Raw genomic sequence first — 18,369 nt, 5'->3', positions numbered from 1 at the left:
AGCAGGAGGCAGCTGCACAAGCAGAGTAACACCTCCATCTACTGGCTGACTGAGGCACCGTTAAGAAAGCACGGAAAAGAAAAAGCAGCCGAATAAAATTTTCAAATCACATGTCATCACAAACACGACTTAGAACAACAAATGTGATCAGCAGACACACTGCTGCTCACCCTTCATCTGGAAATAAGCTTCCATATCACTACATTACAGTGCAGGTCATAAGTAAAAAATTTCAGTAAACCATAACATACATAATTCACCTTGGAAATTGCTTCATTATATATTAAATCTTCTCAATTTAACCCCCTCTAGTAGAGCTCAGCAGCTTTTCTCAGAGATTTTTAGACTTTAAAAACAAGAAACATGTGGCCCAGATGTGCAAGCGATTTTTGGTCTTTTTTGGATTCAAAAGTGATTTAAATCAAACAAACCAGAGCAATCCAATTAAAGCAGCATTACCAATGTTCAACCCAAACACCAACTGCTACACTTCTCTCTTTCTCACCTTTCTAATAGCAGCATTGTTTAATTTTTTAATTATTATTTCTTTACTTCTAGCACTGTATTAAGAAACAGCCACTTAGAGCATGCAGAGACCCATTGAGCATGAGGAGGCGGCTATAAGACAAAAGTCTAGTCTAGACTTGGGTGGAACCTTCTTCTACACTGGGCATCTCACATCACTTCACAGACCTTAGATGCCTAAGGTCTGTAACAGCAGAGGAATTGCTGCGGATTTCAGTGGGGACTGTAAATAAACTTTCTTCTACTTAACTGTAGAATTAAACTAGTATCTCTCTCTTTGGTAAGGAGAAAGCCACACTTGGTTATGTTTACCATAACTGCCTACCTACAGCATCCACCAAACAAAGAACTGATTCTGAGCTAGGATCTTAGAAAATGTGTTCATACAGAGATATGCCTAATCAAATTGCAGAAGAGGAACTCTTAGGAATAGATAATGAGTTGATCACAATGGTAATGTTTACACAGAGATAAGAACTCACCAAGGAAAAGAGAAACAGCAGAAATTGAAAGATTTGTCATCAACTGGATGACACGTGACTGAGGATGAGAAAAACAAAACCAAGGCAGGGTAAGGAAAAATCATGTAGAAAGATAACAGGCGTCCGATATTGCTTCCATAAAAGCAAACAAGGAGATGGAAGACATATCTAAGACACTTAGAGATGCAGCCTTTATGTGCATCTGGACAACAATGCAAAACACAGAGAAACTATATGTCACTGGCCTGGAGAAGAGAAGGCTCCCAAAAGACCTTATAGCAGCCTTCCAATACCTGAAGGGGCCTACAAGGAAGCTGGGGAGGGACTTTCTACAAAGGCAGGTAGTGATAGAACAAGGGGAAATGGCTTTAAGCTGAAAGAGGGCAGGTTTAGGTTAGATATTGGGAAGAAATTCTTCACTGTGAGGGTGGTCAGACACTGGAACAGGTTGCCCAGAGCAGTTGTGGATGCCCCCTCGCTGGAAGTGTTTAAGGCCAGGTTGGATGGGGCTTTGAGCAACCTGGCCTAATTGAAGGTGTCCCTGGTGATGGCAGGGGGGTTGGAACTAGATGATCTTTAAGGTCCCTTCCAACCCAAACCATTCTATGATTAGAGAAATAACCACAACTAACTAATTAACGAAGTTAGAAAGGACCTGGGGAGAGCTGGGTAACATGGAAAAAAAAAAAAAGGAAAAAAACCCCACAACAACAGGTATTCTTGTCATAAAGGAGGTCTGTTTTAGCACCAGAAATGTTAGTACAAGCCATGACACCAGACATCAAAGGGCAGAACAGAAGGTGAGAAGGTGGTAGAACATCAATGACAGAAAGCTACTGAAGGGTCCAAGAAAGACACATAAAAGCTATTCTGACAAAGGAACATCAGGAGTTAATGATACAAGGCACCAGAATGGAAAAAAAAAAAAAAAAAAGTAGGGTACTATAGATAAAAACTGATTTGAGTCAAAATCATTTTGGAAAAAGAGCATAAAGGGACAGAGAATGAAATTCCAAATATTGTTTGAGGGGAGAACATTCCTCAGAACTATGTTACTGTGAGAGCTTATATCTATGATGTTCAATCACAGAACAAACACTGCTTAGGATGGTGCTTCCACATATTCCCAGAGGTGGAAGCAGGCAGATTTCTTTTACAACAGATGATCTCTGAACTGACAGAGGCAATATTACTTCAGATACTGATTTGGTAATTAATGAGAATGTTACAGAAGAGTTGCTCCCAGAAAATAACTCCAGGTCAGGAAAACATAAACGAAGTGATTTTAATTGAAACAGAAAGAAAATAATTAAGGAACATCTTGTTACTAATTTCTTGAATGCTAAAGGGCAAGTTTAACAAATGAAAAGAGCTGGTAATTGAAGTCAAGAGTATTCTGAGGTCTTCAGCTCCATTAAGTCAAATGTGTTACAACTACCAAGAACCTGTAACTTTAGCTGTGGTGAGGAACTACAAAAGGTTCCAAATCCAGATGGGTGAACCTGCACTCAAAAGAAAATTTTTCAGATGGTTTAAAGTCGGGAAGCATTTAACTAACAATGCTCCTCATGCAAATTTGAATAACCTAGCACCTCAGACAGCAAAACTTTATTACCATCTCTCTACAGTAGCAGACTGTAGAAAGATGGTAATTAAACCCAAACTAGCAACAGATTCACAATAGCAAGAGACAATTTTTATGAACAGCATCAACACAGCAGTGGAAGGATGCAAGGGAGGTTATCTGAAAACAGTGGCAGCCCTGTTTTCAAGAAGCATAATCTAGCACATAGCAAGTCTCTGACAGTGTGCTGGCCTTGGGTTAGCTACATACTACATGTATTTTACCATGTAAAAAGTTATGGCGATGCCTCATGTAAAATGTTGTACAAAATTACAGTCAATTTGGTTGAAAACATGACAAATTGACAATGGAAGTGGCAGGGAAGGGCTGTCAGAAGAATGACAGGAATGGAGACTCAATGCTGTGCGGTGAGCACTGCTTAAACAAAGGCTAGCAAAAGCCATAGCCACTCTCTGAATGCACAACACATGTAAAGAAAGGCAAAAGAAAAGAGCTATTTAAGCTTGAATAACTGTTTAAGAGCTCTCACTGTTAAGCAATTTAAGCACAAGTAAGAAAAGAGGTACAAATGTAAATACTTCAGAAGGTTTCTACCGTTAGTGAGATTCTAAGACAGCCTGTTAACACAAGCCAAGACAAGAAAGAAGAAATTCACCTTGCATTAAGTTGGAGTGTGACCAGCCTACAAAAAGGGGTTATGCAATATAGTTTCTGCAATTGCAGAATAAATCATTTGTTAATTCAGCCTGCCAACGAAAGAAAGTCATACTCATTCGAGCACCAAGAACAAGCCTTAAAGTGAATTAGCAAATCCTATACATGGGTATCAGACTAACAAAGACAGATTACCCATGGACTGGCATCCCTTTATCCCTGCTAACTCCTTCACCTCCATAAATTCCCTGGCCTCAGCCCCTTTAACACCATCAATCACATCTCTTTCCAATACATAAGCCAATTATTTTTATAGACTTTTGAAACTTTTACCTATCTGTTAAACCTGTCTGGAACTGGAAAAAGAGTCCAAATGGCAGGGGAGAATAGAAGGCACAAAATGTTAATGGATGGTGCAGTCAGACAAGTTGTGATCTGCTGTTGCCTTACAGGTGAGTACGCTGAATTGCATCTTGCTCAAGACCATACAGAGTACTTGGCAGAGAGAAATACAGCATTCAGCTGTGAAACAATCCAGTGTTGTTACTATTAAGATAACGATTCTAAAAGCAAAGAGGGAAGGGAAAAAACTAAGAAGCTACATAAACAAAATTCTGTCACATTAAATAAGCCAGTGTTATATCATACTTCAGCAAGACAACAGCTTATAGTAAATGGCTGTGAGAAATCAATAAGGCTAGTACTTATTAAATCAGCTGCAGGCTGAAAATCTAATGCCTATTAACTTGCAGTCAGAGAAAAAACTATTTGTGTCACTATTTACTACTCTTCACAACTCAAGAAAACAAGAGTCACACAGAAAAACAGATTACTATCAGAAACATCCTATGTATCCTAGGTGGGTGAGATCCCACATGTGAACCATTGCAAAAAAACAACACAACTAAGTTACTCTTTCTCCAGACCCTTACCAGTTTTACTTTAGAGGCCAGGCTCTCTGGTAGTTTTGTTCGTAGCTGATTTGTTTCTTTGAATGTAGCCGGAAATCCACTCAGGAAGGCCAAGTCTTGCATTAATACTAGACCTGGAACTTCTTTGTCTGTCGTCTAAAAACAACAAAACAGGGTATAAAGACTTCTTTAAACTTACAGTAATTCATATTTATCTGTTAATTTTTCATCAGGTGACAGATTTAATAGTGTATATTTTGTCACTTAACACAAACTTCAAAATTGAAATAAGGGTCATTTTAAAAGCTTTCACTTCTTACTACATACAAGTTATGGAAAGAGAATAGCAGAGAAACACTTTATAAAAATGTGCAAAAAGTTAAACTTACACAAAAGCTAATCAACAGATTTTAAGAGTACATACCAAGTAACCTCTCCATACAATCTGTTTGCTGTTGTCTTTTAACATTCCAGAATGGGCAGCTTCAACTAGAATAAATAAAATGCATTGCAAATAAAAAACTGAAAGTAACTTCTTCTGTATATTACAGAAACTAAGATATACTTTTGCAAATTAAAAAAGATTTATATTTATGGTTTGAAGAGTCGTCTTTATAACTGGTAAATAATCCTTAGTGGTAAAATAAACACCAGTGGTTGGTAGTGGCCAGGCACTACATATTAAACAAAATAAGAAGCCCATACCTGCTCTAAGATCCTACTTACATATGCTGAGCACATGGATAATTTTGCTTTAAGGTATGCAATCCTTTAAGCAAGGACAGAACTTATTGCACAATACTCCAACTAGGCTTCACAGCAATTAAAAGATTTCTAAAACTAACCTTGCTCAGTCTAAATCCCAGTCTTCTGAGATTACCAGTGCAACACAGATATTCAGATTTCAAACCTGTTTCGCAATAGTCTTTTAAAGCATGGTACTCTAATCATCTGTAATCAGTTGTCTGGGAGGTAAGCAAACAGTATCATCAATGTCATCATTTAGAGGAACAGACTGAGGTTGAGTAAGACACTGAACTACTTGCTAAAGTCAAACAGAAAATTAGTGGCAGAGCCACATTTTTTCCCATTGCAGGGAAAAAAAAAAATCACACACTAGCTTATTAAAAAGCTTCCTCTAGAAAACTCACTAGAATCTGACAAATAGGTTCTTACCATCCTTAGGGCTATCAAAAACAATCACTGTCACATTGGTAGAAGGATTTTTTGGTTTTGCTACAAAGAACATATTGCTAGCAGCTTGTAAAGCAGGATGAACGGACAGCAGGTCTTTCAGTGTGACGTTGGTAGGCAGCGCAGGATCCAGGACAAGCATTGGCACTTTGATGCAGTGTGTCAGCAAACACTCCAGTTGCTTCTCACTACAGCAAAATACCAAAGGTATATTTAACACTAGTAGAAAATTTGAGACAAAAATCAATGTTAGATGCAACAAGGGATGTTTTTGTAAAAGCTGATCAATTATTTCTAACATCTGCTGGGGCAGGGTGAAATTACCAAGAGCATGCTTAGTTTGCTGCAGATGGCGATTTTCTGACTGTTACAGTTTAGTTCATTCCCACAACTGTTTTTTCAAAAGTTTCCAAGATTTCAAAGTTTGCCCACAGAAGAGACCTTACAAAGATCTCTAAATAACAGAGTAACCAAGACAAACAAAGAATGTGACAGTCCAGGCCCTGCAGCTTTCTGGCAGCAGAGGCACAAGAGGTCCCTGGTCCCTCCACAGAGAATTACTTGCAGTGCACACATACAAATGGCAAGTAAAAGCAACACTGAAAAAATGTTCAAGCTTTTGAATTATAAAACTCCAGGTACATATATATTAAAAATTGACACTCTGAATAGGAACTATGCCTAATTAGTGACAAAGATATGCTTTCTGAACTACAGAAATTGTCATATCTTAAGAAGCTCATTCATAAATGTCACAACAACATTACTTCTAATCAACATCTATACTATCATGCTGTCAGCTTTTCTAAAAGTGACATAGAAGGAAGGGAAGCACATGCTACAGAAAACCAAACAACCCCCCCAGCCAGCATCTGCTTTCAACTAACAATAAGTATGATATAATTTATTCCATTTATGCCCAAAACTACAAAAACTCACCTCTTCTTTGTTGGTTCTGTTGCATTCTTTCCAAGGATTTCCCTATTACAAAATTAAAACAACTACATTGAATAACACTGAGTTGACAGTAAGGAATTTAGTCTAATTTCAGATTGTTAATTGAGTCAGGGACACATGAAAGCACCAATAACTCAGTGATAAAACTGCCAAGGTGAGCACAAGCTGACACACATGCCCCTCACTGCTCACTCTTGTGCAGCTCAAAAATTCTTGGTTGTGCTGAAAATTGTGGCAGTAGGACTCTTTTTGCTAACAGGATTTTCAGGGGTTATTATTAGACACTTAATGAAACTGATGTTGATAACGAAAAACACTGGTAAGAAACCAGGGTGACTTGATTATTTTGCCTAACATACATATTCTGATAAGGTCTAGCATGTATTTGCAGTGTGCATGTATAAGCTAATGAGGATTAATGTAAAGGCAGGGCAGTGCTGATGATAAATAATAATCAAAATAGCACCCATCAAGCTACTATCTCCCACTGAAGAATAAAGCACCTGGACTATGACTAGCTCAATTCAGGCCCATCAACAAGAAAGTTACAACGTTTTACTATGCAATACACAATATACACTCATCAGCAGAGATTTACAGCATCCTTGTTTTTGTCTTCTGCAGTTATCTTTTGATCCCATGAAACAGCTTTTTGTTAACAGTGCTAACTGATTGCAAAGTACAGGAAAAAAGTTATCTACAAGGGAGAGAAGGAGGTGCCCCTGTAGATAATGAACATGGCATGGACATGAGTCTTACTCATAAGCTTGGTATTAACTTTTCAGATCAGCATTAGGGAAAAAAAACAGTATGAGTTTTCCTCTTTGTAAAATGGGAATGACATTTTACAATGGGATGAGTGAGTGATGACAAAGCTAAAAGCTCTTAACATTTGCTATATGAACTGCTAGGAAAAGATTAGTAAAATTTGGAAGCTTTTCAGAGGAGAGAACACATCTATGTTTAAGATGTTTAAACATAATGGATTTAAAGTTCTATTAGTACTTTCATTGTTTAGGTAGCAAAATAAAGATCCAGAATTTCACTTGTGATCACATTGTCAGTGGTATCTAAATTGCAAGTCATAACATATTAAAAATCAGATCAATCCGCTCACTTGTGGTTTTCAGATTATTTTGAATTAAACTTTTACAACCCTGAATATACAGACTGGTTCTTCGATTCAGCATCTCCTCTGGCCAAAACAGATCACATGATCACAGAGTTGCTTATGCAGAACTGAATCAATGGTTAAAAGACATAATCCAAGATATCTGCAGCAGCCTGTGCTCGAAGCCTTAGATCAGTAATTTTGCAGGATAGTACGGCACAGTCTCTAACACCAAATGCAGCAATATATGTCTTTCCCTCCTTAGTTTCCCTCCTGACGCATCCCTTTATAACATGAATAAATTATTTCCTCTCAGTTTCAGTGTTTGGGAGACTACTAACTTTAAAAAGGAGCCTTTAAGAAATATATGCTTAAGATTTTATTAAGCCATTATAAAAAGAAATATTGAGGGGGTGGGAGAAGAAGGGGATGAAGAGAGGTTACACATTTGAGATATAATTTTTTATTATTAATTACAAACTGTGTTACAGAAATCAATACAAAATGACATACACAAGCCACAGTTTTCTGCATAGCATTTTAAAAATTCAAGACAGAACAGCCTTAATTACTTTAATTTATTATGCTTTATATCTTAAGCAGTTACCTGATTAGACAGTACTGTATAGCTAAACATAGAACTGAAACAAGGTTTTGAGAATAATCAAATGAAGTGAGAAAACGCACTTTGAACTTTCACATTAAGTAACATGTGAGAAAAACAAAGAGGACTAGTACTGCATTAGATTGCTGCTGCTGGTTAAAGGGAAAAAACCACATAAGATTATTACCTCATTATTTTCTGTTCTTCCTCCATCTGTTCTCTGACCTGTTGCAATTCTTTGATCAGCTCAACATCTGTGCCGTTCACCCAGGTGTATACCACATCAATTGGCATGGGTAAACAAAGCCTATGTAATTCAAATGAAAGCTACATGAGCTGTTTAATATTACATAAGTGTTTGTGGCGTCCTACGATAGCAATTTCTATCTACAACAGAGATACTTGGTGTCTGGGCTGCAAACAAAACAAAGCAAAAAGCTTCTCTTTAGCTACATATATAATCTCTTAATTATACACAAGCTTTTGACAAAACAGCACAGACATAAAACTGAAAAGGACATAAAGTAGCTATACCAGTTCAGTAACTAAATGAAAACTGAACTTTATGTTACTTCACTGTGAACATTTAGTTACTTCACTGGCATTAACCTATAACCCAACTCCTTTGAACCCATAAAATATTTCTCAAATCAGTACCAGCATCCAGGCACATCCTTAATTCACCAATTACATTACACAGGACAGTACGAAATATAAAGACTTAAATCATATTTGCTGTTTAATTGCACAGAGACTGTAAGATCTCAGCAGGACCAGCTCTTTATCCTAGGAGTGCCTCTTAGATATTACTAACAGGGCAATTCATAAACCAACAACCTAAGTACAGTACATGAATTCGGACTCTAGACACAACAGCCAAATTCATTCTTGACATAATTTAATATCCTGGAGCTGTTTCTGGACAGTTACAGATTTCCTAGCATACCTAAGACGAAAAGAAAAGGGTTTGGGTAACTTTTATTTGTTTCTGATAATCTCCTCCTCAAGGCTTTGTTTCAGTGGGTACTCCAGGCTCCTCCATAGATGAACCTCTCAGTCCCAGACAGCAGCAGGATGCCCTAACTATTATTTTCAAAGTTCCAGTGTCAAAGCTATTCAATAACTTACTAAACTGTAGACAGCCCAGTAAACATTGACCATCTCTCTAATGCTAAGATTCATGGGGTCACACAATGGGGTTTCCAAGGAAAGGTGTTCCCTCTCCACCCACTGCATCTTTCAAAAAGTATCTAAAAAGAGAGAGCTTACAGGTGAGTATCTCCTCCACCTTCCCTTGCACAGTATGACATGCAGACAACTTCAACCCAGCTTCATTTTCTACTGCCTGAGATTCAATAACTAAAGTACAAAATTTAGTAAAAGGGCAGCCAGTAGCTGGTCACAGCACAACAGACAGAACATCATCTACTGAATTCATCACTGTTCCTAACTGAGCTACAACACTTAGAGGGTAACAGTGGGTCATTCTGACAGTCTGAATGTCTAAGAAGCACTGCCTTTCCCAGCAACACCACCCAGAAAGTCTCTCACCTCTGACACGCCTCTGCAGGAGGCTACCCTCTCAACTGGCTAAAAAGTAAATTTACTGAATACAAATACCCTTCTAATCAGTTATTTCATCTCTTTCTCAGGAGATGACACTAGCTTCTGGTTCATTAACAGGTGCAACTCAAGGCACGTTTTGAATCAAAAAGTCCTCCACAGGAGTAGAAATTCAATGGCAGGAGCTCTTCCAGCTTTCCTACATTTGTTATGATCAGTTAAATTACTGGATCAACAGTTCTTGAATGCTACAGCTAGGGCAAGAATGTTTTAGGTGGAAGCACCTGATTCAAGTCAGCTGATTTAAAAAATGCCCAACCCTTAGTCTTCTGGGCAAAGGGCAGAATTTATTTACCCAGGCTTCACTGGAGAACATAAAATGTCAAAAAAACCCCAACAAAAACACCTCAACTCCAACTCTTTCTTGGGTACGGGGCAATTTTGACTGCAGTGAAGCCTCTCCCTAATTTATCATTTGCTAAAAGTGTGTTTCTATGCAACAGCACATATAACTATGTAATTTGCTACACTTAATTTTTAGCATTGAAATTATGTCACATACAGCCAAATGCTAATAAACTCCATAGAGGAAAGGCATTTTTAGTCAGATGCAGGTATGTCAACTCTGAACTAACTCTCACAGCAAGCTCATTCTTTATTACCAATGGAAATACAGACAAGGGGAAAAAAAGGCTCCTAAAGCAAGAGAACTGTTTGCCAATTCACTAGTTCAATTGCTTAAAATTTATCCAAATACTCAGATAACTTTTCTTAGTGCATTTTCACAGCATTCATTGTTTGAGAAAGCAGTGGTTATCAAACATAATAATAAACAGATATCATACACAAATTAATTTGTTGCTCCCAATTAGAATCAGTAACACTGTTAAGATTTCACCTTTTTGGTTTCTGACAAAGCTTTCTGGTTGGTTTCATGGCTTCTTAAAAAGTACTGTCAGTTTATATTTTGAAAAGCATGTAGTGGCATGTTGCTTTAAAATTAAAAAGGAACAGGAGAGCCACTTCCGCATTATCCTTCTCAAACACCATTTTTAATATGCAGAGACTTTTGCAAATTAGTCAAGGTCAGAATAGATCAAAAGCTTTCTCCCTCAAATTCTGTAGCTGCATTTCTCCTTCATGTGGATTTATACATTTGGTCTTCATCACAAATATCAATCTGGCAAAGAGATTAAGCCCAAGATGAGCTGCCTAAATGGGAATTATGTAACACCTTTCTACAGAAAATCCTCCATTTTCTCATTTGCTGCTGATTTTAATATCAGCAAACACGGACTTTGGAAACCTCCATGGAGACTCCCAAACAATTAGTAAGTTGAGGTTTGTTTTGCATACTCCTTTACATTTTATTCTTTCAAAAAAACCCCATTTTTTACTTGCTAACCTAAAAACATCAATAAGATCCTGCTTGAAGACAAAGCCAGAACCATGAGCTCTTCCAGAAAGGACAGAAGACCTGTCACCTGCTGCCTCTTCCACGCACCTGCCAGGAAGCATTTTCCATATGCATAACGTTTGTTTACATACAAGAGCCATGCTCACAGTGGAGACTGCTGCTAGAAGACAAAGCCTCATTGTCTCGGTGCCCACTGTTGCTGAAGGAGTACCACAGCCTCTGGATCTCTCCCAAGCTCCCATACAGCGATTTCCAACCTTGCTGAGCCTCTTCATGAACAAGTGTAAGTCTAGCACACCCTTAAGCTCCTCACTGTAAATCTCCCAGCCCTCCTGCCTGTTACATCTCTGCAATTACCCACCAACGGCGACTCAGCTGTTCCACTGCTATTCCCACTCCAGTATCTCTTGGTTCCTTAATTTGTGCATCTTCTCTCTGGCCTCACTCTGCTCAGCAGTTAATGGCTCCCCAACCACTGACAGCTCTCACTTGCTGTACCATACTGAAATCAGCCTGTACATTTTAAAAGCTGAGGATTGTTCCTTCACATTTTGTTTCCATACATAATTTGGAGTTTCAAATATGACTTGGCCATGTCCTGGAATAGCAAAATTACACTTCAGCGTTTGCCAAAATGCAGAATTTGCTGGTGACAAGTAATAAAACAGAGTTCTTCTCCAAGACTCTCATACATGCAATGCCATTATGTGGTTTCCTTCTCTCCCTTTTATTTTCATACCAAAACTAAGTCTTCAAAAATGGGTTTGGATGAGGTGGCCTGGTAAAAAGCCCCAGAATTTCTACTCCACTGTCTCAAGCCACTTAAGAGCCTGGGCAATGTAAGTAGGAAGTTTATCAGCCGATATGACTACCTGGAAAATGCACCTGGGATGCCAAAGGGCATGCAACAGGAGGGAAAAGCAAACCGAAGCAATTGCTAAACTTCAAGGTAAAACAAGAAGTCTTCCTTGGTCTGGCAGAGAACAGTGTTCAACAGGTGTAACTAATGATGCTAGCAACATCACTGTTTAATGTTACTCAGGAAGAAGAGCTTTTTGAGTTTGTAGTTAAAAGGAGCTTGCTCGCATTCACAAATTTGTCTAATTTTTACACTGAGATTTTCTTTATAAAAGTTTATACCACAACTGTTTGACAAGAACAGAGACATTTTACTGAAAAGCTCCTAGAAGATTACACTACTTCAATTCAGTTGAAGGTCCATTAATATTTCTTAAACACCACACAGCTTTTACTTTCCATTAAGCAGTGGATCTGCTTAATTTCCAATCCAACAAACTACCTGTTCTCCAATTCTGAGTATTTTTCTCTAACAATAAAACAAGAACTTATTAAAATCAATGGATAAAGTAGGATCAAAACTGGAAGTCCACAATCCTCAGTTTATGTAAAAACCATGTGACACCCTACATGTTGCATTGATACCAGCCTTAAAAACTCCATCAAACCACCACTGATAGAGTTCATACTGTGAGAAGGGGTCCATTGCTGCACTCGTGAAGTTCAGTATTAAAAACAAACGGACAAGAGACTTCTAAAAGCTAACAGACACCCAGAAGTATGTCTCCACAAAGACTTTTTGTTGGTATGATTTTTACGGGAAGTTTGTATCTGTAAACAAGTATCATAACAAACTTCCCTGTCAGACCCAATATAAAAGTATGAAAGGCATATAGGGGAACTGGAAAAACTTAAGCACCCATCATGAAAACCTTCAGCTTTTGCTCAGGCAGATGATAGTTCCTCCCCAGGCACTGGATTTTTTGCTTATAATTCACAGAAATCTATACTAGCTACAGAGTGCTTTACACATTTCTGCATAACAGTACAGTACCTACATCACAACAGTAAGATTTGTGATTTTGTTTAGGACAAACTTGACAATTTTATAAAAGCACTGTACCTAATTATCACAAAGTCAGGCATGTGAGTACTGACACGAACAAACTACCATGTTTTCACCTCAGCACTGCAGAAACACGTAAACATTAAGTTAATCATCCATACGAGCTGTATCACTCTGCTTTCATAAGTCTCCCTTTGGAAAATGAGGGAGGGGAGTAAGAGATGAGACTAGAAAAGCACACAGGATTCACTGACACCATGCAACGTACTTTTATAGAGTTGTCTTGCACCAGCTAAAGTGTGACAAACTGATCTGATCATTTCTACTGTCCCGTGATTCAACAAACCTCAAGGCAGATTAAGCATCTGCTGTCAGTTGGTTTTTTTTTCCAGTCAAGTGTATCAACACTTAAGAGTCAGATGATATCTCCCTTTAGTAGCTTCTTCCACCTACCAATTCACAGTCCACTGACTTCCTGAGCAACAGACCCCACAACTATTCAGACACGAATGATGAAACCACAAGAAGTCCCGCAGCAGTTAGCACAACTGAAACAAATGACCCATGTGACTTGGTTCCTAACTTGCTGTGAGTGACTTCTCCCATGCACTCAGCTTTAAAAAGCTACTTCTTACTACCTTTGCGACTTCTGTACTAAATAATGTCCCGCATAAGATGACACAGAGAATGTAAGGTAAATGAAAAATAACTTCTCAAAACACTGAAAGTTGTAATTTTAAGCAGGCAGGTACAGTACTTATATTTTCCGATCTTAATGTAAAAAGCATGTCACATCTTCCCTTTATTGTTAACATTATCACCATTTTGATGTTTCATTACAAACTGGATTAATTAAATGCATTTAAAATGTAAACTCTGTTATATGACTAGAGCTTCCAACTGCTAAACATCTTCCAAGGTGGGATATTAAGCACTAATTCACAATTTTAAAACCACTAAGTTTGAAACTTGCTGCAGATTTAGAGCCCATACAGTAAGGTCCTATTCAACAGCATGGTACTCCATCTAGAATATTCTATATAAATATTTGAAAACTCATTGAATGGTAAAATGTGCAATAGTGTCAACTGCAAGTAAAGCTCACCGGTTCTGAAATGATTTGCCAGCAACGTTGTCTCTGTATGAATCAAACATAACATGATACTGGTCTCTACTCCACTCCAAGACAACCTGCAAAGAAAAAAAACCAAAGTAGTAACACTTGATGACACCACCTTCTAAAATTAGACACTTAAATTTCTCATTTTGAAATGTTTAAATACGATAAATTTCATTCAAATTGATCTATGCATTTATGTGCAACTGACCAATCTTTAATCAAGACACTGAGCCAGCAATCAGACCCAGAACTTAAGAGCACACTTGATTAAAACAAACTTTGTTTTTTCTCTGCAAGAAAGGATTCCATGCTTTACAGACACACTTTTTAAGCTACTATTAATTTAGGTTACCTCCCCCTTGTCTCTTAGCCTTTAAAAATTCAGGAATGTTTTCCCAAATCTAAGACCTAAACCAAATATATTTCAATACAAGCAGGAAAGCCCAACCCCCACGCATAATTTTGCTTGTCTTCCTTTCAATTCTCATACAGGCCATATTGAAGTATACACACTTTTGGAATCTGAGCTTTGCAAACAAACAGCCAGGCAAGGGCATATTAAATTATGCAGACTGACCTGGTCACAAACTTAAAACACAATAGCTATTTCCCAATACAGGTGGTGTCTTACATTGCAGCCAGACTAGCCCAACAACAAAGTATTTCTGCAGGCTGCAGCCTCTCTTCCACCCCCCTGCATTTCTGCCACCCTCCTTTAGCTTGAGAGGAGTTCACCCGACCCTGCAGTCAGCCAAGTCATGGAGCTAAACCAACATACAAAGATGAACCTTAAAAACCAAGAGCACTTGAACTTCCTCTAGTTGGTTACTGGAGCAGATCAGAAATGGTGGAACACGCATCATCCAGCCATCAAGGCTGCTTAGTTAAAAGGTCAAGCTGTGCCTCACTTAAATGGTCCTCACCAGCCGTCCCTGGTCCTGGGCATTTTCACAAAGGAGCTATATGGGAAACCAATCACAAGCCAATTCTTACTTTGGAAAGCTGCAACTTTACATTCTGTTTCCATTCTTAAATGTACATATATATACACACACAAAACAAAAGCACTTAGTTATGTTTGATTACTAATGAAGTATCTAACATCATGGTTCTAAACAGAAAAAAAGAAAAATAGGCTTTTCAACACTAAAAATGCTTAATATGCTTTGGTATAGCAAAAAAGTTGTTTAAGAGTAAAAGTAATTTAAGATAAAAGTAGTATAAAACATTCAGGTTCTACTCCAAGATGAACTTGCTATGATATCTTTTACAGTGGAAGTCCAACCTTAAAAACTACAGTAGCATCCTGTGCTGCTTTAGAGATGAAGGTGTGGTGGCTTATTTTACCTGGATAAGTACGTATTTATATACACTAGAGAGGAAAAAAAACACCAGGAAAGGATAGTACTTACTTTATAACAGTCATCCTAGATTTAAATTTTACTATTGCTTATTTATTTTATTACAGGAACTATGAAATATGCCATTTCTCTAAGACAGCATTCAAAACCATAACATACAGACTTCCTCCCTCCCTTTCACGAAGATACACATCTCTATGGCCTCATGCCTGCTGAAGCAAATTAAACCCTTCTAGAGAGCAGGGAGGCCCCATCATCTGTCTGGATGACAAGCACACCCACAGTTCCTGACAAAGCTGCCAACGGTCTCTTTGTAACCAAGATCATATCTGTGCAAGTTCATTCCCCTTACACAAAGGGCACATGATTTCCCAGGTAAGCATAAAATCTCCTCCCTTAAATACCAAAATCAGGAACTGTCTTAAAAACACACTATCACACTTTTTCATGCGCAAGTCACTAGTCCTTCTGCCAAATACACAAGCTTAACGCAGTGCACACCAGAAGATACCCAGGCAGAAACATTTGCTACAAATGATAATGATGAATTGACACACGCTGATATGCTTCTTGAAGAAATACAGAAGTATCTGAGTAAGAATGTAATTTATTATATGAATAACACAGCTCTCCAGAATAAAAACATTAACCATTCAAGCATGTGCTTTTTTATAACCAAAAAGACCCTCTTAAAGACTCTCTTTAAAAAACATTTAGGAAAAATGATAAGCTCTTCCCATTTAATACATTTTTTTCCTATAACTGTTTCCTCCAACAGTATTTGTGTTGCAACAATGCCTGGAGGCCACTTTGCTTCAACTTTACATACTGATATTAGAAAACCACTAAGGAAACAACATTTAAAAAAGGGGGAGAGACGCCCTCTATTAGGAGCTACTGTATCAGACAGGTGGTAACAGTGGCTCTGGCATGTTCCTGTTATAAAACATTTTGCAAAGCTGTGCGACCTACAGAAGGACAGCCGAGGGGGGTTTAGAACCAAATTGTCCTAAACCCAAAGCGCATCTTATGACTAGGTTACAGCACTGACTTAAATCTGGCTGCCCTGTATGTTTTTGCAGAAACACTCCTGAATCATGCTCAACGCACTGTTACTTCACTGAACTCAAGTTTGTTCATTTGTTTTTTTCTTGAAATCAAGCTCATTTTCACCTTGAGGCTGTGAGGATGTCATTACCAATCTCAAGTTATTTGCCCCCAGCCATACATTTTTATGCCAGTATTAATATGCGTATTAGCATGAATCTAAGCAAGCAGATCTAATTTTTACCTACTGGAATGAAAAAATTGTCTTTGGAGGTGGGGAAAAAGCAGACCTGCAGGGTCTGATAAACACTGCCTCACATTGCTTCTTATTGCTTGGCAGATCCCGGTAGATTGTTAAAAATGGTTGACCTGATAATTACTAGAAAGATTTCTGGTTTCATTTTCAAAACTATCTTATATATTTTTATTAGTTACTGCGTTGCAGACTCTGCACTGAAGAAGTGTTTTCCATTCCCACTATAGTTGTTAAAAAGTTTTAATGCCGTTCACAAGCCTAGTCACTCCTAAATCCTTAAACTACCACTGTTTACCAAAACACAACACTGTAAAACATAAAGAGCAAAATGCATGCAAAGATCTCCTACCGTGCTTCTGTATGGTCATTGCATAAAGGGTGGGGGTTTTGGTGTTTTGTTTTGTTTTGCATTTTTTAAACATTCCTGGTCACTTCCCTCCCCCTCTTAACATACAATTTTGAAAGTTTACTCCTCCATGAATCTGCCAGTTCTTTGCTCACTGTCTAAATAGTACCTAAGCTTTCTAAATAGCTCTAAAAGGGCTAGAAGTAGCAAACTAAGATTTGGTAGGAAAATAATTCTGAGCAGTGATTCTGATTGATTCTCAGTGAAAACAGCCATAACCTGGACAACTAGTAAGGTGTTTTAAAGAACCTTCAAAGTACTAAGGAATCCCAAAGTTGGGCTTAAGTCCCCATTCTGAAGAAAGGCAAAAGTATACTCAAAGTTTCACAGCACCAAGAGCTATACATCAATCCAAGTTGATAATCATGTACAAACAGGTGCCTAAGAGTGCTAAAGAACTAATTAATTAGCTGATGGCTTTCAAGTGTTTCAGGAACTTGTGAACCCTGCAAGACAGCAGGGATGAAGTACTTTAAGCAAAGAAGATGTACAGATACACAAAACAAAGTTCTGATTGTGCTACACTCAAGAGTTTCAGATAATACTCTTTATGGCTCTTCATTCTTTTTCTGTATCTGAAAAAGCCTATCAAAATAAAATGGAGAATTAAAAAAAAAAGGACAAAAAAGAGAATAATTTAGGAATCAGGAAATTCCAGTCTGTTTGTATTTAGCACTGACATCCTTTTACACTGGCAAAAATACTTTCTTTAATTCCCTGAATACTTACTATATTCTCAAACCCTACACTGAAGCAGGACTGTTTTTCCCCCTCCAGATTCTTTCACTGATGGCTTCCAAAATAGATAGGGTAATATGAAATGAAGCTTTAAAATATATATCTGTATAAAATCACGTATAGAAAAATTGGAAGCTATATTACATCATTTAACAAAGTAACAGACAAACGCGAGTAATAAACAGCGAGCAATGCAATACAGACTCTGCTGAGCTGCAGACAGCTTGGAGAGGAGCTGCATTTAACTCCTTACGCGCAGGAAGGGAGAAAGATGCTGTCACTCTGGGGTGCCATTTGAAGGTTACATCCAGCACAAGCTTTAGAACAGTCAAACAGGAAAAATAAATAAATGCAGCACTAATAAATCACCTGATAAGGGCGGTGGAAAAAATTGCACAGGACAAGAAGACCCGAGCTCCCGAGGACGCAGATTTTTCTCAGCTCCCCTCTGCCAGGGCCGGCCAGGGCTGTCAGAAACCACCCAACAGCCCCCGGGGAGCCCTTCTGGGCCGCGCTGAGGGTGGCCGGGCCAGGGCGCGAGCGACAGAGCCCCGCAGCCCCGGCGGGCCTACGG

The 18,369-nt window shown here is 38.3% G+C and overlaps 1 protein-coding gene across 1 annotated transcript in view; it reads right to left on the bottom strand.

Annotated features, from left to right (window-relative positions):
* The window catches only part of GNPTAB (N-acetylglucosamine-1-phosphate transferase subunits alpha and beta), a gene marked incomplete at its 5' end in the record, with an annotated part of 40,649 nt that extends 26,591 nt beyond the window's left edge, over positions 1-14,058 (bottom strand). The window contains 6 exons of the mRNA XM_029087285.1: positions 4,179-4,313; positions 4,582-4,646; positions 5,334-5,539; positions 6,291-6,332; positions 8,211-8,330; positions 13,973-14,058. Coding sequence (XP_028943118.1) covers positions 4,179-4,313; positions 4,582-4,646; positions 5,334-5,539; positions 6,291-6,332; positions 8,211-8,330; positions 13,973-14,058 — 654 coding nt within the window. The remainder of the gene's footprint in view (positions 1-4,178; positions 4,314-4,581; positions 4,647-5,333; positions 5,540-6,290; positions 6,333-8,210; positions 8,331-13,972) is intronic.
* Positions 14,059-18,369: the final 4,311 nt, after the last annotated feature.

The sequence above is a fragment of the Antrostomus carolinensis genome, unplaced genomic scaffold (assembly GCF_000700745.2).
Source record: "Antrostomus carolinensis isolate BGI_N321 unplaced genomic scaffold, ASM70074v2 scaffold7951, whole genome shotgun sequence".
NCBI lineage: Eukaryota > Metazoa > Chordata > Aves > Caprimulgiformes > Caprimulgidae > Antrostomus > Antrostomus carolinensis.
This window is presented reverse-complemented; position numbering and strand designations above follow the sequence as displayed.